General features: G+C 41.7%; 2 protein-coding genes across 5 annotated transcripts; both read left to right on the forward strand.

The window, feature by feature from the left end:
• Nucleotides 1-1,339: 1,339 nt before the first annotated feature.
• Nucleotides 1,340-10,205, forward strand: bcas1 (brain enriched myelin associated protein 1). Of its 3 annotated transcripts, none has more exons than XM_052059550.1 (7): nucleotides 1,340-1,566; nucleotides 2,271-2,360; nucleotides 4,347-4,382; nucleotides 4,621-4,839; nucleotides 7,227-7,349; nucleotides 8,030-8,248; nucleotides 9,377-10,205. In XM_052059550.1, exons 1-7 carry the CDS (start codon nucleotides 1,546-1,548, stop codon nucleotides 9,446-9,448), a joined length of 780 nt encoding a protein of 259 aa, XP_051915510.1. In that variant the 5' UTR covers nucleotides 1,340-1,545; the 3' UTR covers nucleotides 9,449-10,205. The 3 variants fall into 3 exon arrangements, with proteins under 3 accessions (XP_051915510.1, XP_051915511.1, XP_051915512.1); XM_052059551.1 differs by having other exon boundaries at nucleotides 2,307-2,360; XM_052059552.1 differs by lacking the exons at nucleotides 1,340-1,566; nucleotides 2,271-2,360; nucleotides 4,347-4,382; nucleotides 4,621-4,839 and adding exons at nucleotides 5,216-5,543; nucleotides 5,675-5,716; nucleotides 5,822-5,878; nucleotides 6,621-6,659.
• Nucleotides 10,206-15,639: 5,434 nt separating this feature from the next.
• znf217 (zinc finger protein 217) lies at nucleotides 15,640-22,941 on the forward strand. 2 transcript variants are annotated; one of them, XM_052059415.1, is made up of 5 exons: nucleotides 15,640-15,675; nucleotides 18,293-19,638; nucleotides 19,913-20,020; nucleotides 20,637-21,956; nucleotides 22,387-22,941. In XM_052059415.1, the coding sequence occupies exons 2-5, from the start codon at nucleotides 18,333-18,335 to the stop codon at nucleotides 22,497-22,499; spliced, it is 2,847 nt and encodes a 948-aa protein (XP_051915375.1). In that variant the 5' UTR covers nucleotides 15,640-15,675; nucleotides 18,293-18,332; the 3' UTR covers nucleotides 22,500-22,941. The 2 variants fall into 2 exon arrangements, with proteins under 2 accessions (XP_051915375.1, XP_051915374.1); XM_052059414.1 differs by lacking the exon at nucleotides 15,640-15,675 and adding an exon at nucleotides 15,694-16,354.
• The last annotated feature ends 410 nt before the right edge of the window (nucleotides 22,942-23,351 follow it).

Below are 23,351 nucleotides of genomic sequence, written 5' to 3' on the forward strand. Positions count from 1 at the left end.
AAAATGCGGGAGCAGGTGTTTATGTGGCAGTCAACCACACAGACGGAAGGGCATCCACCATGGTGAGATGCAGAGAATTCCCCGATGGGACGCTAAATGAACGCAATGGATACGGCAAAGAAGCCTGGAGCCCATCACCAAGGAGCCCAGTTAAGGATAGGTCTGTTAGTCGAGCCTTAAGAGGCACACAGACGTTCATGTCAATGCTATGAATGAACCTGGAAAGAAACCAACATTGGAGTAGACGTGACTGCTACAGATGAGTGGCAGAGGGTTACGCAGGCCCCACCACAGCGTGGCAGATGAGCGCTAGCTGATGGGGTGAGAGCAAGAGAGAGAGGGAGAGAGACAGAGAGAGAGACAGAGAGAAAACTGATCAAAGCTGTTTGTCTGAAAATCTTCCTGCCTTTTTTATTTAGTTTATAATATTCAGTAAAATCTGCAACATAGAAAAAAGACGATTTTGGTTCACCGTGCAGTAACTTTAGCTCCTGGTATTCCACTCAAAGTAAAACTACATCTCGGGCGAATGATTGTCTCTCTATATAGGGCGTGGTACAAAAGTGAAATTTGTTTGTTAGTTCATGTTTTCTTTTTTTTTGTTTTGTTTCTTTGTTTATTTTTGGGTGGGGGGGGGGGTTCCAGTTTTGTTTTTTTACACCTTTCTTCTGCATTACCATAACTACGCTAATATTAACTGATATAAAATTTCCAATTTCCTTCGATGTGCTGAGAGGAGGGTAAAAAGGCAGTGGAAAACAATCAACACATTGACAAAAGTGGCTGTCGTTTAAAAAAAACAAAAAAACTGATCCCTACCCAATTCAAATATCTCTGACAACCTAAATGTGTGCAAAGATAAGCAGAAATAAAGACACTGTTTCACTCAGTGACCCAGAATGACTGCTTGACTTGGCTTGTGTTAACTAAAACGTCATTGCTTTTGCCTAACATTAGCCTCAAAGCTAGCCAGGAATTTGCTTGGTGGAGGTCACCAGAATCCTACATCTCTTCGTATGTATGTTTAACATTTTACCGTGGCAATAAGCAACCGATATTCAGCATAGGATATATATTTCATAAATATTTGTTACTTTATGGTACTGAACTAAAATATAATATAAATACATTAATAAATTAAAATCAAGGGTAACTACTTCAAAGACCCTCATCATTGGGACACAGCAAGGTATTTGGATTTTCTAACGATTCTTGAGACATGACCATCCAACAGACTTGAATATCAATGAGTGAGGGGGGTGTGGGAGATGCGCCTTCATAAAAGGGTTATTGTTTACAATGTGCAGAGTAGGCAGAGGCATGGTTGGAATTGTGCTCCCATCTCAATGCTGTGATTAAGATGCTGCTGCACTGCTGTGATACTGCATTACCCTCAAAAGGCTAACTCTGTGTGATGGTGCTTAGGAGACAGCTAACCAAAAGCCAGAGGCACTAACGGAACCAGAGAGTGGGACTCCAGAACAAATTGACGACGCTAACTATCCACCTGCAGAAGAGGAGACTAACCCAGAAGAGAATCCAGTTATGAACTTCTTCAAAAATTTAGTGAGTAACAAATTTGAAATGTAAACATTAACACTTGGATCATTTGGTAAGCTTGTGATATTTTGGTTGTTTCTTTTCAATCACCAGGCCAAAGTAATTGAATGCTTTCATAAAAAGAGTTCAATTTGCACTTCATTACTTAGTTCAACCACATAATTATTTTTTTAAAAGATGCTGCTCATGTTATTTATAAATCATAATGACCTTCCTTGTCAGTACCAGCAAAACTATCTGTAACAAATTATGCCCTGCCGCACAAGGGGCGGCCATTGTGTTTCCTCTTCATCATGCCGTCGTTGGGAACGTGTGGCATTTTAAAGAGTTACAGTTCCCTCGTGCCATGCTAATCAAGGCTTGGAACATGCGGTGGAATGTGGCGGCCCATTGTTGGAGCCATCGTGTGAGCTCACAAGGGAGGCCTGTGTGGCTGGAAGTTCACATTGGTAAAGATAGAGCGAGGGCAGGCCTACGCCATCTCCAGAGCACAAAGGCCGCCACTCTGACAGCAATGCAGTGTGTACACACGGCCTTGGATAGTAGTGAACACTTATTTTATTCGAAAGGCTTATTCTTACTTTCAATAACGGCCGACTTCCTCATGTACCTTATTCTCAACCTTAGCAGTTGTAATAGGGCTGCAATCTTTAATAATGTAATGTTTGGGCATCCTATTATTCTATTTTGTGTTTTTGTTTTCATGGCAGAATTTAACGGTGACTGTCCCTTCCATTCCTCGGCAGATGACCCCCACTAAGACATCCAAAAAGGAAATTCCCGAAGTCCCAAAGGATCAGGTGACCATGACACAATGAAAGTAAAAGAAAATGGTCACACAGTAGACGACCACAATTAATCCTAAAGGACATCGTCCAATTGGTTGTTGATGAAACTGTAGTCTCACCAACGAGATCAAGTGGGTCTGTTATTTTTTTTCAAATTGATCAACCGGTCTTCAGTGTTGAAAATGGCTTGTTCTCTTTGACAGTACAATGTTTTGGCTGAACAAACATGCTGTTTTCTTGGGTTTCCTAAAAAAAAAAAAAAAAAGAAAAAGATGCTTTTGGAGATGCAAGGATTTGCACGATGCCAGAAATGTCTTTACCTAATGTCTCAGGATGTGCAGTCTGCTTCCTCACCGTTTTGCCTTTTTGAATGTTTATAGAGGGACAGGGGATTCATCGATTAGTTTGAGTTCATTGCTCATTATTGTTTTTTGTTGTTGTTGTTGTTTTTTAATAACAGCATCTGTAGTTCAAACATGTCTTTACTGACTTGCACTGCGATACTAATAACATGGGTGCAAACAGAGAGGAACTCGTCAGGGTTGCTAAAATCTTGTCCAACCACAATTGTTACTTGTGAGGCCAGAGAAAGGAAATCAAGAAGTCAATCGTGCCGGACATTGCCAAAGACATAGTCCCCATTCATCCACTGCAAAAGCAGCAATTTATCAATTGTATCAAAAACTTTTACCTTGTGGTATGTGCTTCCAAGCAGAATTTTTTTTCCAAATGTCGCCTTGCCTCACCAGTGCAACTCCACATCAGAAAAGACACAACACAGCTTGGAGTGGGCGCATATACAAATAAACGATTTGAAGATATACAGACCAGGCGAGCCATGTTCTTTGACAGCTCATTCTATTTTGTAGTAAATTGATAAAAAATTTTAAATGTCACCGGACAATAAGGATTGTGTTTACATACAAAGTTTGACAAAAGGGCTTGTCCACGCCTGCCCCTCTCCCTCCTTATTTTCCAGGCCATATCAACCAATCAAAACTTGGAAATATATTTTATTTGGCAGAACTGTCCTATAAATGCACTCTTTAGACCGCACCTCCTCTACACATGGATGATATTGGAGACGGGCAACAACTCTCTATGCCACCATAACTTTGTTTTAATGAACCAAGGGCAGGCAACCGGGAGTATTGAATGTTTTGAGCCAATGCTTAACGAGACAGTAAAGATTCTTTAGTTCCACTGATCACAGTCTGATTGGTGAATGCAGGTCAATATCTGAGGCCTCAATTAGCCCTTAAACTATGAATTATGCTGATATCAATGTTCAACATCAAAGCAATGTGTTGACGCTAAGATGTGTTTTGAGTTGAGAGGAACTTGGATGGCTACTTCAGAATCCATTTGCCATAAGAAGCCATTCTTGTCTTTACAAATATCTCCTTGTACAAACATTGACATTCTAAACAAGTCTTCTTCGACATTTCAAAATATTGAACATAATATATACAAATGTAGTCCAGTCTTACAACGATGGCCGTGAAAAGATCGTTTCCGGGACTTAAGTGATCCAAAACGAGAGTTATACTGTTGTCTTTTCCCAAATATTTTGCTATAAATGAGGATAGATGCAGTTGTCATCAGACAGTGACTTTTTGGAGATTACAAATTACACCACAAAATAATCAGCTTCCAATAATTGTGATCAAATTAAAATGACACGGAATCAAAAGTAAAGAAAGAGAAAATGTTACCACCACAATAAATGACATTTAATTCAAGTACTGCCAAACTATTACCAATGCCAAAATAAACATGTATGACATTTCATTGGTTCTCAGTTTTAAAAAGGGAATAATCACTTTTCATAGTAAGATTGTACTGACTGACACAGTTTATCCAATTCAGCGACTCGTTCAGACTTTGGTTTAGTCAGACAAGCCTTCTTTTTAATTGCTCCTAAATGGGATGTTTTTATGACTACTGGCATTTTTCGCCGATCTACTCTAAAATGCTGCCTCTTTTGTTGCCAAACAGCGGCAGAGGGAGAAACAGCCAGCGCCAGCCACCACTGTGAGCACATTGTCTGTTTCCTTCTAAAGCCATTTGGTTACTTTCTGTGTTTGTGAGTCGGCCGACCTCCAGTAAAAAAACTCATTTGTCATACTGTGTATTACTTTGCAAAGGCCACTGTATTGCAGCATGATAGTATGACGGTACGTCTGCCTTATATTCAGGAGATCGGCGTAGAGAGAACATATTTTCCCCATGTTTGCAGGCTAGCATTCTAACTTGGTGTCTCTCTCCCAAGGTTGCACAAGTGTCTGATCCTTCCGCAGCCTCCAAGGGAATGTTGATCCCACCACCTCCTCCTCCAGAGCTTCCAAAACTGGAAGTCAAAGTGGAGCTAAGTGGCAAATCCGCTAAACCCACTACCTCCAAAGAAAAACCAAAATCTGTGGCAAAGAGCGCAGAAACCCCCAAAGCAAAGTCAACCAAAGATGTTTTGAGCACATTCTTTCGTTCAAAGGTAAATAAACACAACACCACATGTGCAATATATCTGTCGTAAGTTACTAAATTGTTGGTGAGTTTGAGGTAGAGGCATCCGCTTGTTGACGTATGCCACTAGGACCCAAGATTAGAAAGAGATCCACTTAGCATTTAAGCACACTATTCAGGACATGCTGAAAGTCAGATGCTCGGCATACCCCGCGAGCATCTTTTGAACTATGATGGTGAATTTTACTTGGAAGTGGGCAACGCTTCACGTATATTTTATCTCAGACTCAGTTTTTGGATCACAAAAGCATGGCATGTGAACAGGGGTGTGTAGACTTTTGAAATCCTCTGTATGTTAGGTGGAATACATCTCTAAATGTGTATGTGGATTCATTTCAAGAAAATGTATCTTTAATGATACACTTTGATTTTCTTTTTATCTTTGGCTGAAAGAGAAGTCGTTATCATGTGATATTGTGAGAAGTAACCAATGTTCAATCGATGATTATGTTATTTCTGTTCTGTTCTTTTGGTATTGATTTCTTCATGTTTCATTACATGTCACAAAGGCAAAGTATGCATTGCTTGCAGAGATGGCAGAATGATGAGGTTTGCCATGAGTAATGATGATGCTTAACTCTCAATAAGACGTGTTTCAATATGCTGCAGACTAACAAGGAGACGCAACCGCAAGCGGTAGAAGCTGAAGTATATCCAATTGTAGAAACACAGGTAAACTTGTCCAGCTGCACTAAGGAAGCGTCCGAATCTATTTGAAACTTTTCAACTGCTTCGCATGACTGAACATTCATTGGAAAAAAAAAAACAAGACAAACAAAACAAAAACTTAATTTACCCTGCAGGAAACTCCAGTGGATGTGCCACAAGCAGCTGTAGAGGTTAAGGTAATTCACTGAAAGTAAATAAATATATTCACTGTCATTGACGAGAAGTACTCCTCCTTCATTTGTATTTAAAAAAAAATGTTTTCATTTGTATTTGCTAATGAGGCTGAAGAACCTCAGCAGACACCCGAAGATGCAACACAGACGGTTGTAGAGCAGAAGGTAAAGTTGCAGAAAATATGTAAACAAAAGTCTTCTTTCTTTGGCAGCAGAAGACATGACGTTCAGTACACATGAAATTCTGAAACCAGAAGTCATTCATATGTTTTTTGGAAGGAGAAACTTCTTAAGTTGCACAAAACTATAAACCGCAAGCTCAAATCGCCATTGTGTATAAATAATAATTATCATGGAAACATTATTTAGGAAAAGACAACAGCATTGCAGAGCTTCAGCATTAGCTGCCCTGATTAGTGTCCACTCACAGTATTTCCATAGTCACAATGTGTTCTCTCACAACCCAGAGGTTCCACTAAATGGCTACACAATAATGTGGCATTTTTTAGGGTCATTTTGTGTGTACTTGTGAATAATTACTCACTTTTGATTTTTAGATTATTTCTTTATTTTTCTGTTCATACTTAAATGTATGGTATTTTTGAGAAATTAATTCCGGTACATCATCCTAAGTAATGTAGCTGCCCCTGGCTAAAATCAGTTTGTTTACCGTGCATGTTAGTGAGGTGTGTCGATTTGGTCAGAGATACAGTGGGGTCGGACGGTTTAAATTAAAATGACATACAAACCTTGCTAGCTATTCCAAAACTGCACGTTAGTTAGTTAGTTAGTTAGTTAGTTAGTTAGTTAGTTAGTTAGTTAGTTAGTTAGTTAGTTAGTTAGTTAGTTAGTTAGTTAGTTAGTTGCATAATTAGTGGGGAAATAAAAAACATATCCCTTTCCACAGATGACGTTACAGACACCACAGCCAGAGGTAGAAAATGAGGTAATGTTATGTATGCTATATTATGCTTAATTATGTTATACTTAATTAAATTTGGACATTTAAATTCTTGCTGGGAGTTGGTTCTTTTCTCCATCTCGTCTCAGTTAATAATCATGCCCTTTTATCTATCTTTACCTCCTTTTCAACTTGCAGGTGTCAACTCTGGTTATTACTTCAACAGCTTGTTTACTGGTTTGTTTTACTGGTTAGCATAACACTTTGTGGAGTCGTGAGGCACGAGCCAAGGCAAATTGCATCCAGTTTGATGCAGATCGATTTGAAGGTCCGGGAATTAGTTTCATTTTTTTGTTAAAATTATGGGATGACACTGTCTTTCATTTCTTTATGAACAATGCATGAATTTGACACAATGCTACTCAAAGTGTTATCAAGACCATGTTCAGTAGAGACGAACCAGTGCGTGCTTTTTTTCTATTCTTGCTGAGATTTGGTTCTGGTCTGAAACCTTTCCTCTCACAATCATCTTTCACTCTTAGATGTCCTTGTCATCATCCTCATAAAAAGTAGCTGGTGATGTTTATGATTATTCTTTGTCTTTCACAAAAGAAGGTGGATCATTCGAAAGCTGGGACTCTGGAGGCCACTGCCAAGGTCGAAGCCCCACAGCCGATTCAAGAAGAGAAGAAACACCCATCAAAGTCATCATTCTTCTCCTTCTTCAAGCCTAAAGTAAGAACCTACTGTTTGTTATGTTACTTATCCTGATGAAGTTGCAGACTGTCAGAACTGAATGTGAAATGGGGCACGCCTTGGACTCACCTGTCATATGTCATTTATGCAAAGTGCTTGCTATTTTTATTGAGATGAACAATTTGTGATACACACTATTCAAGCACTCCTCACATCATTTGTGAAGTTCTGCATTGTCAGGAGTTTCAAGTCACGTCCATATTGGCTATCCTTCCGTTTCACGTCACAATCACTGATTCCGTGCCTTGGCTGGCTGACTTTGGTGATAACAATACAAGGGATTTGCAAGTTGAAAGAAATCAACAGGGTGAACGTTCATGATCGTCTGCCCTTACGTTTTTTTGTTTTTGTTTTGTTTTGATTTTTTTGTTTTGTTTTTATTTACTCCAAATCAGGCGTCTTTGCTCATGTATCTATTATTAGTGACAGACATCACAATGAAATGCTCTTCAACTTGATGACTTAAGGTAAACGTGTACATGTATCCACTTTTGGTTGGTTGGGAAACAGTGTCTTAGGGAACTTTTTGAGTCTGATCATACATTGTAAGAGGAGCCACAACAAGCACAACGAAATCATGTTGACGGATTAGTTGTAGTACCGAACAAGCTAACTTACTACGCACTTTTCTCACGGTATTCTTCACTCACTGCTTTCAGGCCGGTGATACCAAGAAGACGAGCCCTGCTCCTGTTAAAGCAGCAGACACACCTCCTCCGGCGAAGACCAAAGAGGAGCCCAAAGCGGTAGCGAAGTCATGCGAGGTGGTCGTAGACGACAAAGCGGCCTCAGTTGCACTCAAAGGTAGCGACAGTGCCGCCAATGCGGCCCGGAAGTCAGAGAAGAGGAACTCCATCCAGCTCTTCTTGAAACATCTGGTAATAATAATAACAATAAATTAAAATAAAATTGTTAAAATAGTTACAGCTCTCTGAGGAGCTCATTTCAAAGGCCGTACCAAACACGTTGCAATATGCTGTTGCATTTTCTCCACGAGATGGCAGCAGCACCTCACCAAATAAATCAACTTTTGTGTGGCCATGGACGAAGTTGTTTTTGCCAGAGTAGATTTGTTTGTGTGCAACTTGCCAGTTTACATGAACATGAGGATTTTATTAGACAGTAGTTTGCATTTATTTTGATATATATTGTATTATTACAATGTTCATTTGGGAATTTAGTTAGACTGACTGTCATTGTAAAACAGAAATAAATAATAAAAGAAACCTGTACAGTTTGGACTGCACGTCAAATGTAATCTGAGACCATCGGATATCAGATTTGAATTACATATATGTGAATGCTGGATCAAAAGCAAATATCAAAGCTGAGCTAGATGACCCAAATTTAAACCTGCAAATTCACCTTTGTTCATGGTCGTCACATTATACCAGGTTGTAATCTGTTTTTCTCAATCAATTTCAGTCATCTCTGAGGGGAAATCTATTTTATCCTCTTTTGGATATTTTGCAAAATGTGAAGAATTAAAATTAATAGTGTGTTCCTAGTTGTGATACTTCATTAATACAGTGTCTGAATTTCAGAGTGCATTTGGTGTCTTTTTTACTCCATACACCTACCCCCCCACCCCCCCCCCTCCTCAATTAAGTAAGTATTTAGAGATAGCAGATGGCAATTTTGTTTTATTTTCATTCTCAGACTGACGTTTGCATTCTGTATGCATGTAGATGGTTTCAGTGATACACACTATAGCAGATTTGTTTTCTCCCAGGCTAAATTTCAGATGTGTGCAAGAGACCCAAGGTTTCGTGGGTTAGTGAATTAGTGAACATTTGACTCATTGTGTGCGGGCAATCCACACTGTGCCAGTGTGTAAATGACAACATTGTCAAAATGATCCCCATTCGCAAAAACCTGCAACTAACAAAAACATTGTAATATAGATTTCATTCATGCTTAGCCGATAGTTGGCGATGTCACTTTTTAAGGAAACACTACAAACATCAAGAAAAGTCTGATCCATTTTCTAATATTCTTGTCTTTAGGGCCAGAAACGTCACTCGACAGATGCCGGGGTCCAGACCGAGCCAGTCACTGTGGCTCCAGCGGCCAAATGAAAACAGAATCCACACTCCAGTTCTTCTGTATAGACTCCCCATCTATCTTTATTTTCTCTGTGGCTCAAGCCAACATTTCGCGGAACCATCATATTAATAATTACTTGTTTTTGTCCGTTTCAACGTCAGTACAATTAGGGGGGAAAAAATCTAATTGAAAATGAGCAGAGAGCACAAGTAGTTGAAGGTTGTGGAGTTTTGAGATGGTCTGCTTAGTGACAATGTGGAGGAAGTCACCTTTTGCTCAAATTAAGTACTTGACATCTAATGAAATTAGCTTTATTTGGACTACTAACAAATACCTTCTGCAGGATCCATGAGCACACTTTTGTTGCTGCGTGGCAAACAGAAACCTTTCTCTTTTCTTATTGTGTCAACCTAAACTTGTATGCGCTTGACAAAATAGCCCGCACTTAAAGATGATGTTATGTTTATGTGAGCTGTTCACAGATATTTGATATCTGTTGAAGCCTTGAGATAAACCACAATCGTTACTACGTCAAGATATAATTGCAAACTAAAAAAATAATACATTCAAGTGAGAATGAACATAAAATTCTCATCAATGTTGTGCAAGTATGTGGCATAAATTGCAACTGACACCATATCAATATGATGTTGCCTCTTTGTGAACTGTCTGGTGGTGGCTGTCCTGTGGGATTTTCTTGTGCAATTAATTAACATTGTGATTTTTGTCTGCTTCTATTAATGTGTTTATGTGTAACTTCCTGAGGACAATAAAAGAGGTTTGTCGTTTCATGCGCATTGTGAAATGTTATAATCTAAGGCAGAGCTGCCGCTTCTTAATACATTTCACAATGAGTCAGCGGGGTTGGACGATGTTCAGAACATGACTCGACCATCATGCGTACATATGTGGTGAACTGATGGGAAAGGTTGACCAATCATTCATTAACTGTAAATTCATAGTCATTTATGGATTCATCTGGATTACTGACTGACAGCTACAAGAAAACATGAACTCTCCCAAGCAGGTATTTTCTTTAGCTGACTTACTAGAATACTTATTCATAAATGGCGCAGATGCGCTTGAGCGTAAACACTGGCACATCCTGATTTTCTTGCCAGTGCCAGCCTCATTTCGTCTATTTGGGAATTTAGCAGATCACTCTGCACCATGGCGGGCGTTCTGGCCTACTGAAGGTGTTTCCTTTGATATGTTCCCGCCCGGCGCACTTGATAATATGGTAAACTAAACTTTATGCCTGCTACAACCACACCGAAGTATTGTAGAAGCATGTAGTCTGCTGAATTTGATCGGAGCATAAGCAGACAGATTCTGTCCGTGGACATGTGTGGTGGTCATCATATTTCATTCGTAAATATGACAACAGGCGGCGGCCCGGTAGTCCAGTGGTTAGCACGTCGGCTTCACAGTGCAGAGGTACCGGGTTCGATTCCAGCTCCGGCCTCGCTGCGTGGAGTTTGCATGTTCTCCCCGGGCCTGCGTGGGTTTTCTCCGGGTGCTCCGGTTTCCTCCCACATTCCAAAAACATGCATGGCAGGCTGTTTGGTCACTCTAAATTGTCCTTAGGTGTGAGTTTGGGCATGCATGGTTGTTTGTCTCTGTGTGCCCTGCGATTGGCTGGCAACCAATTCGGGGTGTCCCCCGCCTACTGCCCGAAGACGGCTGGGATAGGCTCCAGCACCCCCCGCGACCCTAGTGAGGATAAAGCGCTTCGGAAGATGAATGAAGGAATGAATGACAACAGCATGCATCGAACATAAACTATTTTTACTTTGTGTACTTTGATCTCTGGTATGGACTCCAGCTAGTCTGCACCTCTCATGCATTGATTTTTAAGGGAATGAAAGGAGCCACTCAGGTGGCAAATGAAGTAGGCTGTCTTCATGCCCACAATCACGCAACTGTGGCAAGCTGAGTGAGTGCATCTGCAAAAACACCAAAACGCAAGCGAGACTGGTTCCGCACATTTAGTTGATACGCTATCGGTGTCTGGCAGCAGTGCAAGCTTCAGGGACCTTCTAACTTCCCAAATAACTAGCCTATGTTTCACGTCAAAATCATGGCATATGTGGCTCAGCCCAGCTTGGTGACCACACACATAAGGAATTGCAATCAGCAATAATCAAACAGGTTTAGTATTTACAGAAGTCAGCCCCCATGACTGTCTTCTGAGCAGGAAAACACAACCTATCACTTAAGATAATCTTTTCATTCACCAAACAAGAATCATTTAGGAATAGCGTCATAAACACTATACGATTATACATATCATACGCCCAAAAGTTGCGGTCGATGAAACTGTAAAGTTCAGTATCAACAGGCCAAATCCTCTTGAAATAAGAATGTTGGTATGCTAACATTAGGACCACTGTTGTCATTTTTGCTTGTCTCTTTTTTGGGGGGGGAAATAGTTTCTAGAGGGGGTCATAAAAGTCACTAAGTATAGCAAAACCATCGCTAAGTTGGCAACATCCCAGACACCACACTTTATGGTCTTTGTAAGGGGCAGTCAAAGATCGAGGGAGGACAGGATGCGGCTCCCGGCCCCTACTATGCCAAGGTCTGGTATACACTCTAGTTTGTCGCAAAACGATGATCACTGTATCATTTTGTTCACATGCGATGCAAGAAAAATTGAAGAAACAAGACTCTATACAATTTTATACTTTAGCTAAAAGCCTCTATTCTTCTCCAAACATTTATGATGCCAACCCTGTAATTAACAACCTGGTGTGCAGTCATTGGAAGGATATGTTTTAGATGGCACCCTGCGAGCGACAGGCGTTCAGCGGTCATTAAGTGATGAGTCATGGCCCTTGCAGCCAAAATTTACGGCGCTCCTTTGTTATCAAGGAGACTCCTCTTGCGTTACTCTCCGTAATAGGTGGATCATTTTCAAATGCAGAAGTAATGACAGAAAGAAAGTGACAACATCGCCTGAGTAGTTTGATACGCTCCCAACTTTATGACGAAATAAGTAGGAGGGAGCTTCAGTCGAATAAGTCAACTTTATGTTCAATTGTTCATATACAGTGTACAGTACTTACAAATCATTCAGCACAATTGTGAGTTCTGTCCTCTCTCACTTATGGTGCAAACATGCACACCAAACTAAGCCAAAGACCTCACTGTGAAAAGCATTATTGATGTATTTTTAATAAATTCTCCCATCCTCGGATGTCAGAAAAGCCAGGCTATATGTTAACACAGATTTGTTGCTTGTTTGTTTTTCCTCCATGTTTTTGCATTCACTATGAGCACAGCTACTGGATTTTTCCCCCCCGCCTCCCGGGGCTAAAGGGACATATAGAGCCTGAGAAATTCATTTTGAAATAGATTTTTGAGAATCATATCAAATGCTGGAGGACATTAACTAGGGCTAAACAGATTTTCTGAAGGAGCGATAGCACCACCCAAAGTGCTGTCCCTGATTCACTAGCAAACAAGTCTCCACATGCACAATTTTAACCAACTTTGACATTTGAGTAGAGCTGTGGAACAGTTGTGTGTATGGAATTAATCATGCTATGAATTAGAGCAACTACATGGACCACCATCCTACTGAGGTTCATCCCAGGACATGAGGCTCATTGGGTAGCCAGAACTGGGTGGAGGCCTCCTGTCATCCTCAATGTGCATCACAACACCGCTCACAGCTAATAAACCCACCTACTGGTGTAAAGATGCTTCAAGGGAAAAATGAGGACAGCTGCTTACAAATTTGCGACTGAGATCTTCTGCAGACCAGGCACAAGGCAGCAGCGCCTGCAGGCTGAAGTTTGGATGGCATTGTTATGGTGATGCTCTTTGAATGTGACAACAAAAGGCATCCGAAGTTGATAGCGACGAAACCCTTTTTGAAAGTGGAGAAATGGTCCTGAATATAACATTATAACAAAGCATTATACACTTTTCAACATACTCTTATAACAAATTCATGGGGATTGTAGAGGAGTATTAGAATAATGCAGATCATATTCTCACTGAATGCAATTTTATTTATTAATTTATCATGCAAAGTCCAAATAAGTTTGCAACTTAGATACAGTATATGGGGCCAAATAATTATATATTGTGATTGGATGGTGACTAGATCTGGTTGGACCACACCTCTCTCTGTACAAGTCAGCTGAGATAGAATCAGGCTCACTCACAACCCTAATAAGGACAAGCGAGATAGAAAATAGATGGATGGATAAATTGACATCAGAAAGTGATCAAACTAAGCTACCTTCTTGTTGAAATAAGGCTACCGTCTTGTTGTAATTGATGGATGAATGCGGTGTTTACATGATGTGAAGCACATCAGTACCATCACATGTGTTGTCACTTAATGCAACAAATAGAAGCAAAGATGATTCATTCAACAAATAAATGTGGCATACCTGCAACTGACGTTGATGTACACGTTGCTTACTCAATATTGTTTGATCTTAGCCAAGGTCGTTTTTATTCACTTTTATTTTGGTCCTTCTCTTCCGTTGGTTTGTGTGACAGTTTTGTGATTTATTATTTGATTGCTGACATTCTTTCTTCTATTTACCGTAAGTATGCAGGATCATAATCTCAAACCAAGTTGAAACTAGATTTATATCCGTTTATAAGTCTTCAGGTTCGATTGTCATTTGTTGTTGTTTCATAACTGCTCTGCTCAAATGAGGCGATGATATCCAGATGTCCCTCTGAATTCCAAATAACATTCCAAATACAAAGCACTTCACAACTGAAGATTTTGGAGGAAATGTTGAAAGAGCCCTCGCTTGTCAAATTCTTTTCAGGAAAAAAAAAAGACGTACGTCAGACATGCTAAAGTCAGAAAATTCGGTTGGAGAGTGATTGGCATCACAACAGCTGGTTGCATGAAGAGCACAATGGAGCCAACGAGGGTGTGGAAGGACATCTCATACTATCACCCACTTTTTGAGGAGCCATTATAAGAAGGGGGGTTGGGGTCATGAAACTGGAGGAGAACAAAGAAGTCAGCTGCTCCTGACAAGCCAGAAGAAAAAACACATGTCCTTTGCATACATCAATTTCTTATTACCATGCATTACTTCACTTTTGTTGTTGCGGTTCCTGTTGTTGAAGATTTTTAACTGGAAGTATTTTTTTTCACCTGTTAGAGAGTCAAAGAGAACAACAATTCAGTCAGATAAAAGTAAACAACAGTGAGTCTGTTTCCATTTCAACTACTGAATGCTAATTAGTAGAGGTCATTAAAACAATATTTGTTTTGCCTAAACATAAGCACAGTGTGTGAGAAAGATTTGTTGTTTTTGTGCAATTGCTTTTGCCGAGATGTTTTTCCAGAACCAAATAAAATAAACATTTAAATGTTAATGAATTGAAACAAATAAATGCCATGTAATTGGAGAAAATATATTCAAATTTGGTTGCAAATGTTCTACCTTGTAACACATTGAGATCTTTTTTTCCTTTTGATAAAGTCATGTTTTTGAATAGCAAATGATGTAAAATGCAGAACAACTCATGAATAAAATACAAAAAGACAAAACTAACTGCTTTTATTTTTCTCCCTTGTAGCACATATTTGTTGCGGATGTTTGTACAGTGTAGCACATTACATGTATATATTTTCGTAAGACCTGCTGGGTGACTACAACGAATCCGCTTTTCATCCCGTGAAGATGAAAAATGGTGTCTAACAAAAGGTGAACCGGAGGAGTTAAACTAATGCACTTTGGGCTCACAAATGCTCTTTGTGATACTGTTCCTCAACTGGGCGCGCTGACACATAACGCTCGTCTTTTCCTTCAGGCATTCAGGCTGTGAGTCGTGTGCTCAGCTGAATATACTCACTGATTGTATCATTGTATGTATGCCCCTTTTAAACTGCTATCAATGCCTGCTGTCTGGCTGTTTTGAGGGGTGGAGGAGGGGTTGCTTCTCTCCACATTGCTCCGTCTTTACTGTACAGCATCTCATTAAAAAAACAGTTGGTGAATTGTCACAGATTTGATTCCCTTGACAAAGTTGTAACCCATTTGAATGCACAAGTTCATATTCACTATTTCCATCAAGCGATTTGCTTTTTGTCATAACTGAAGCTCGATGTCGTGAAACAGGAGGAAGCTGACTCACCCAACCAACCTGCTTCTGCAAAAGAAAAAAAAAAACTCCTCATGTAACTGTGAAAAAGTTGGAGGTAGCCCCTCCCCCACCCCCACATGGTGCCTTAAGTAAAAAAAGAGGAAGAGGAGCAACAGCGCTTCAAAAGGTAGCTTCCAACATTCTTAAATTGAGTTATTAACGCAGGGTTTGGCATTTAAACATCTCGTTTAGAATTACTACAAAAACGCCACATTTGACTGCATGGGGAGGCGATGGGAGGGATACTAGAGCAGATGATTAGACGCTCGTTCGCAGCTGATGAATGTCTTGACGTCGACATGGCAACGAGCACTAGGTAAGAAAATGTTACGTTTCCCAAAACACACAATATACTGCATTTTCCAAATCAGTTGCAGTTAGCAGTTTTACTTTCATCTCAGCTGTTAGTCGCGACCACGTGACATCACTCTTCTTCAGAGGGAGGACGCGCGTGCGCGTGAGGTGAAGTTAGGTTCGGAAAGGAGGAGGAAGAAGGGGGGTGGGGGGTCGTCGTCACGCACGCGCCTCATCTTCTTCCCAACGGCTGACTAAAATGATTGAATAATTTGTTGGGGGCGGAAGGTGAGCCGAGCCGAGCAGGACAGGCGGCATCAAAGTGAACTTTGAATAGATCACTCCAACGAAAACGGCAAAGATAAAAAAAGAGACCAAAGAAGTCGGTGTTATCATACCGGAAACGGGAGAGGAGTGTGGTTCGGTTATTGTTTCTTCCTTCTTAAAACAAAACAACTTGTTGACGGTTAAGTCGTTGTTTGGACCCCGAACGCACCACAGACAAGCATAAAGTAAGTACACGTACTGCAAAAAAAGTTTGTCTTTCTACTCTGTGTGAGATGCATTTGATTCAGGACACATTTCAACATGGTGTACACAAGAGACAGATAATAGAAAGGTAATAGGACGTTTCTTAACAAACGTTTATTCTCGGGCCGAATAAAACGTAGCAATGAAGATTTTTTTTGCCAGATTCCTTGTTTAGAAGGTTTCTATAAAGCAAAGGTGTACGTGGCAGAAACAGTGTTAATCACTTTGGACGTACATTAACAATAATAATTGTTTGCTCCTACTTGGCAAGTTTTCGTGTGGAGGGAGGGGGAGTGCGGGTTATTGCGGAGCACATGCCTGTAATGTTTGAATTGTGAGGATGCCCAATAACTCCTGTTGCTTGTGAACGCTTATTGACTGACTTTTTGCCAACATTCTGTGACGTCACCGTTAATTGAAAAATATCTTATCTTATCTTTCCCCCAGCAGTTATCAAAGGTAGCTCACATTCATTTTCTCTACAGTGGTAGAAAAGGTACATATTCTTGTGTGTGTGTGTGTGTGTGTGTGTGTGTGTAAAAAAATAGAATACCGATTACATATCAGAAGCTATGGGTGTCAGACTAGTTCTTAATTATAAGTGCCATTTTAGGTGCTGCTTTAGCTTTGATTGGCTCCTGTAATGGAAAAACGGACAGATGCACATGTGACAATAAATACATACATAAGTTTGTACTGTGTGAACAGTGGGCGACTTAGTATTCTAATGTGTACAGTGTTTCCATTAGTCCATCTCTGGGCCAGTCACACTCAAGGCAGCTGGCAGATTGAAATCAAATTAAGATCATTGAGTGCAGAAACCGGGTTGGGATAGTGGCCAACTGGTTAGCACGTCCACCTCACAGTGCAGAAGTGCAGGGTTCGATTCCAGCCTTCCGGTGTGGAGTTTGCACATTCTCCCTGTGATTGCGTGGGTTTTCTCCGGGTATTCCGGTTTCTTCCCACAATCCAAAAACATGTGTGGCAGGTTAATGGAACACTCTAAATTGTCCCTAGCTGTGAGTTGATGTTCATTCATCCGTGTGTGTGCCCTGCAAGTAGCTGGCAAGCAGTTCAGGCTGTACCCCTCCTACTGCCCAAAGACAGCTGGGATAGGGTACAGCGCGTATGCGACCCTGGTGAAGACAACCGGATTAGCAAATGGATGGATGGATGGATGGATGGAGTGCAGAAACCTAGCAAATCAATACTGTCTGCTTTAATACAAGGCTGGCTTTGATCTGTATTTCGGGGGTCGGTGTGGTATTTGAATATAAGCAGTTTTCATATCATCACCTTGATACAAGGGTGCCTAAGTCCAGTCCTGAGAGTTCCTATCCAGCCTGTTTTAGATGCCTCTGTCTTCCAACACACCTGTCTCAAATGATCAGATCAGCAACAAGCTCAGAGAAGCTTGATAACAACCCTGAGCATTAGAATCATGTGTGTTGGAGGAGGGAGACATCTAAAACAGGTAGGGTGGGGGCTCTTGAGGACCGGATTTGCCTTAAAAAATAATTTTAAAAACTAGTCATATTTGGAAGAAACTTTTTTTTTTCTTTTGCCTTTCATAACGCTGGCCACTTCCGCTAATAATAAGATACAAACTTTATTTGTCTCACAATGGAAAAACTTACCAATTTACAGCAGCAGAAGTAGAAGAACAAAAAGTGTATGAATATATTATATATATATATATAATGAATAAATATAACCAATGATTGTTCTGTTCATATTTTCATGTCAAATTTCACAGCCATGTTTTCCAGGCAGTCTCAAACTAGAGGTTCTGTCTGACCTTGGCATCTATAATGCTTCGTTTCCTGTTTCATCAAATTTGATGGCAATTTTCCACTAATAGAATGTTTTGTGGTATGTTTTACCAAAGCCTTAGGAGACTGTGTTCTTTATGCTTGCAGATTCCCAATAGTCTTCATTGCACTATTGCTCTAACCCACAATGCCAACTCAGGCTCTGCTGACGTTTGTGGAGAGCCCGGAGGGACTCACCCAAGACAGTTTGAGTAGCAAAAGCGCCAACATCCCGGAATCTGGCTCAAGCATGACTCCTCACGCCACCTACCCCTCAAAGACTGTGGCACAGTGCGGAGCGAATGATTCGCCGTCTTGCATGTTCTGCGACGAGACGTTCAGTCACCAGGAGGAGGTGGGGCATCACGTTCTTACACAACACCCCACCACTTTCTTTGAGCCGGCCGTGCTCAGAATTGAAGCAGAATTTCGGATCCCGGGGCAGAGAACCCGGTCCAAACCAAGCAGCTCGGCGCTGGACAAAGAGGAGGTCCACACTTGTATTGTGTGTGGGCTGGTGTCGCAGGACGCCAGCGAGCTGGAGACCCATCTGAGGAAGCACAAGGACTACTTCACCTATTGCTGTAATGTGTGTGGGCGGCGGTTCAGAGAGCCCTGGTTCCTCAAGAACCACATGAAGATGCACGGTAAGTCAGGAGCCAAGAGCAAGGCCCTGCAAGACCAGGATGGCCCCGTCACTGTAAACGGTGTGGTCCAAGAGCCCGTATCAGAGCCTGTGGTCACCGCCTACAAAATGTGCATGGTGTGTGGGTTTTTCTTCCCAGACCACAGCAGCTTGGTTGAACATAGTAAAGTGCACAATCGAGAAGTGAGCCCTGATAAAGACAGAGACTCTGAATCAAAGGGCACTGCGACGGAATCTATGACCCAACAGAGTTTTTTTCAAAGTCTCAGTCTCAAGCCTTGTCTCACAGGCAAATCCTTGCAGCCTGAAAGAACATCAAAATGGATTCCCCAACTGGATCCATATAACACATTTCAGGCCTGGCAGTTGGCCACACGGGGCAAGATTGCAGTCGGTCCTATTGCTATGAAAGAGATGGGCCCGGAGGCCAGCACGGACAATGAGGACTGCAGCTCTGATAAGGAGCAGATGAGCTCTTCCTGGTCTGATGGCCAAGGAGACAAGAATACCAAAGAGGTTCTCGGCAGAGAGCTCAGATCTCAGCAGCAGGCCGTGGCAGCGATCCTGGAACCGCAACTACCACAGCGGAGGTCCCTGATGCAGAAGAACAAAGAGATTGAGAGGCCTACCACTTGTAATGAATGCCAGCGAAGCTTTAAGACCTACCACCAGTTAGTACTTCACTCCAGGGTACACAAGCGGGAGGGAGGTGGAGAGGAGCGCCCCACCATGCCCGCCGAGGGAACCTTGTCTAGAGCAGCTTCAGCAGCTGATATGGAGAATGGGGCTGAAGAAGGCTTTGAAACAGGTACCAGTATGTGTTTGTATGCAAGATTTTAAATGCAAGTAAATATTGATGCATGAAGAATATGGTCATCCCGAACTTTTAGGTTATCAAACTTTTTTAAGACCATAACTGTAAAAATATTGCTACCATATGTTTCCCGTCTCCTGCCGTGTTTCTCCCATGTACAGTACATGTCGCTGAGCGAGGAAGGACGAACCCCATCTGGCATTTTTGTGTAAGGAGCTTTAAGATCTTTGAATACTGTTACTGAATATTTCTCTTCCCTTGTTGAAAGGTGAGGACAGCTTCTACCACTCTAAAGAGCGATCGAAACACTGCAGCTTCTGTGGCAAATCATTTCGTTCAAGCTATTACCTAACAGTGCACCTCAGAACTCACACAGGTATGTTCAGCGCACTTGTATTTTTACAGTGGAAATGTCAAAGATTTTCTCATAGGAAATAAGCTGTCCCAGGGACATGTCATTATCATTACATATTTAACGGAACGGGGAACATTTTAAGTACTTGTAAAATATCAATCCACAACTTTTAATGGTAAAACATAAAAACAAAAGTCAAGTACAACTTTATTGTCAAATGTGCTGTATGTGCAACATCAGTCAACAAGAGAGATGACTGATCACTTTTGCTTGGTAAATTACTTGCGCAAGCTCCCTTTACGGTAGAATTGACATTCAAAATGGAGTCATATCGAACTAATCATCCAGTACAGAGTTGTGCATACCATTTTCTCGGCTGGAAATAACTTGAATTTCTGGTTCTGCTGTTATCTTCCCAATTTTTTTTCTGTGCTATCACAAAAAACAAAGAAAAAGCAAAACGTGCTCATAGGATTTTAGCCAAGTTTCACGTGACAATGTGCCATCTGTTTCCATTTCTGGATATTTGAGTTCAAGTTTCATTCTGAATCACCCGACTTAAGAGCTTTCTCTGCATACAATTCATCTTGGTGATATTTTGCTCTGTTTGGTTCTTGTGACACTCTTTGTGTATTAGGTGAAAAACCGTACAAGTGCGTTTATTGCGACTATGCTGCCGCCCAGAGGACATCACTGAAATATCACCTGGAACGGCGTCACAAGGACAAACCTCATGTAGAGATCCCAAGCAAACCCGACATGCCCTTGGCCTCCCCGAGTGACAGGAAAGGAAATTCATCGATGAAAAGATCCAAACTTTGGCTTCCCGTGGCCAAGGGAGAACTACAGGACAAATCGCAAAGCCGTGACGGCGAACTTGACAAAGCGGCTGCGCAAAACGATGACGAGCATGAAAAAGTAATTGCTAATGGAGGTTTCAACGCAACTGAGAATGTGACCATAAAGTCCCCCCTAGCTGTTAATCTGAAGGTGGAAAAGGAGGAGATAAAAGATGAGAATTGCGAGGCTCCAATAAATCTGTCCCGAAAAGTATGTCTCGCAGTCCCTGCCAGCGCCCAACCCAGAAACGCATCAATTCCGTCTGTGTGTTCATTCTGCACGTATAAAACCATCTACCCGGAGGTTTTGATTATGCACAAAAGACTGACTCACAAAGACAAGTGTGGTGGTGCAAGAAAGAATACTTGCGGCGAGCAGAGACGCCTCACTGGCTGCCCACCTGCGCTCCTTGGAAAAGACGTCATCCCGCTTCCGATGATTGACAGGCGCCAACCCCGCCGAACCAAGTCGCCACCACCGCAGCCGACAAAACCCAAAGAAACGATGCCTGCCAACCTACCTCATGCGACGAAGGCGATCCATACACCTCTTTACGTTGGTCCCCATGAGAGAAAGCGTTTCAGGCACAACGGGGAGTCACCGTTTGACCAGGAGTCTGCTCACTTAATTGGGCAGGTGAGGAAATCCAGCGTGGCCGGCACATACCAGACTAAACAACCGCCCACGTTCACCAAAGTGGCAGCGGCTGAGAGGAGTTTCCCTGAGAGAAGTGCAGCCATGTGGCAATCTGACGCTGCACACTTGCTCCTGTCCAGCCAGTTTGGGAGCCTGCCCCAGATTGGCGAGCCATCCAGCAAGAGGTTAAAGCAAATTCTACCAATAAGGGGCGTGGACATTGGGTTCAGAGGACCACCGCCGAGCGACGGACGCATCAGGCTGCGTCTCCAAGGGAGTGGTGTTCAAGGTTTGTCCGAAGGGTCGCATCCACCTGCGGACATCTTGGCTCCGTTAAAGAGTACGGCCATTGGAGGAGGTTTGGATGCGGACTGGAACATGATGAATCTCCTGCGTGCCTGTACGCCCAACAACCTGGCATCTCTTTACCATGGCGTCCCGGCAAACCAAAACCACGTGGGACTGGCTCACCCAAGAGCAGGTACGTAGGATAGCTGCTACAGAGCGGGCTTCGGGGCATTGATCTTTGGTGATTTCATACCCACATTTGTACTTTTGTAGTCTCGGTCAGTTGAGGATTTGTAAACTTGGGCCATTTCACACCTTTTGTTTCTTGTCACGAGACAAAATACATCACTACAGTCCATGTGACCTCTGTTGTTTACTCTTATATTGGACTGATTGGGTATCTGCCAGTTCGATCAAGTTCTGATTGTTTCTCATCAGAGTTCATAAGATAACAGTTCATGAATATCCGCACAACATCTGTTTGAGTACTGTGGTCACACCTGATCAAATGAACCGTGCCAAGGGGGAAACCAGTTGTGTTAGATTCACAGACTAAGTGAAAGCATCGTAGGCAACTGTTTGGTCACATGTTGTGGATCTAACATGGCACATGTCTTCCTCAGGGGCCAGGAGTGTGCTGTTCCAGCACTTACCCACTCTGCCCAGCCGACCCAGGAGAGAGTCCCCAGCCCCCGTCTCTGAGCAACACTCGGGGACCTCTGATAATACAACGTAATATGTCAAAGCACATTGAAGGACCTGCAAAATCTTTCTTGACCTACGGCCTGACATAAATGGGTCCTTTGGAAAATGTGAAATTATTTTCACATGCTGCTACCTTATTTTTGAGACTGTTGGATGTTGTTTTTTTTCTCACGACTGAAAAAAAAAACTTGAATATTTGTTGGCTCAGAAGCTTCCATTCCAGTCTGACCCACACTAATAAGATATCCTTTATTTGTCCCCCACTGGGGAAATTTAGTGTTTACCATATAACATTTGTGTGTCTTTCCAGCACATAAAAATCATATCCAGTAAACCTTTTCTTGTGCAAAATGTTGCTGCTATGTTCATCAGTGGAGCCCCTCTCCCGAAGCACTCACGGACTGGTGTGTTCCTGTTGTCAAACCTTTGACGCACAGTGTGAAAATTTTGAGTTGGTGTAGAACTACATGGTACGTCGAGTTTCTGTTCCTGTGTTTGGGTGGTACTGTCTTGCAAATGGTCCTCAGATGTGGTGGTTAATATTAGTGCTGCACATTGTTGTTCTATGGCATATTTTCAGTCAGGTTGCTACGTTTTAAAGACTCTTTAGTTTAAAGTATTTTATTTCATACAAAATGTTAACTTTAAGGGGGACTGGATTCTCAGGGCCGCACAAATGAACAATCGGCCATAACGACTAGCAGAACTGATTTGTCAATGTGAATACAATATCTCCGGCAAAGTCAGATTTACCATCTTGTGCCACCTCGAAGATTTAAGATTAAATTATATTTTTTTGTTTGTGTAAAATGAAATATATTATTTGAGATTTGTACTGTACATTTAAATAAAATTTAAAAAAGAGAGCCAAAGAGGTGTATGT

Source organism: Hippocampus zosterae, chromosome 2 (genome assembly GCF_025434085.1).
Source record: "Hippocampus zosterae strain Florida chromosome 2, ASM2543408v3, whole genome shotgun sequence".
NCBI lineage: Eukaryota > Metazoa > Chordata > Actinopteri > Syngnathiformes > Syngnathidae > Hippocampus > Hippocampus zosterae.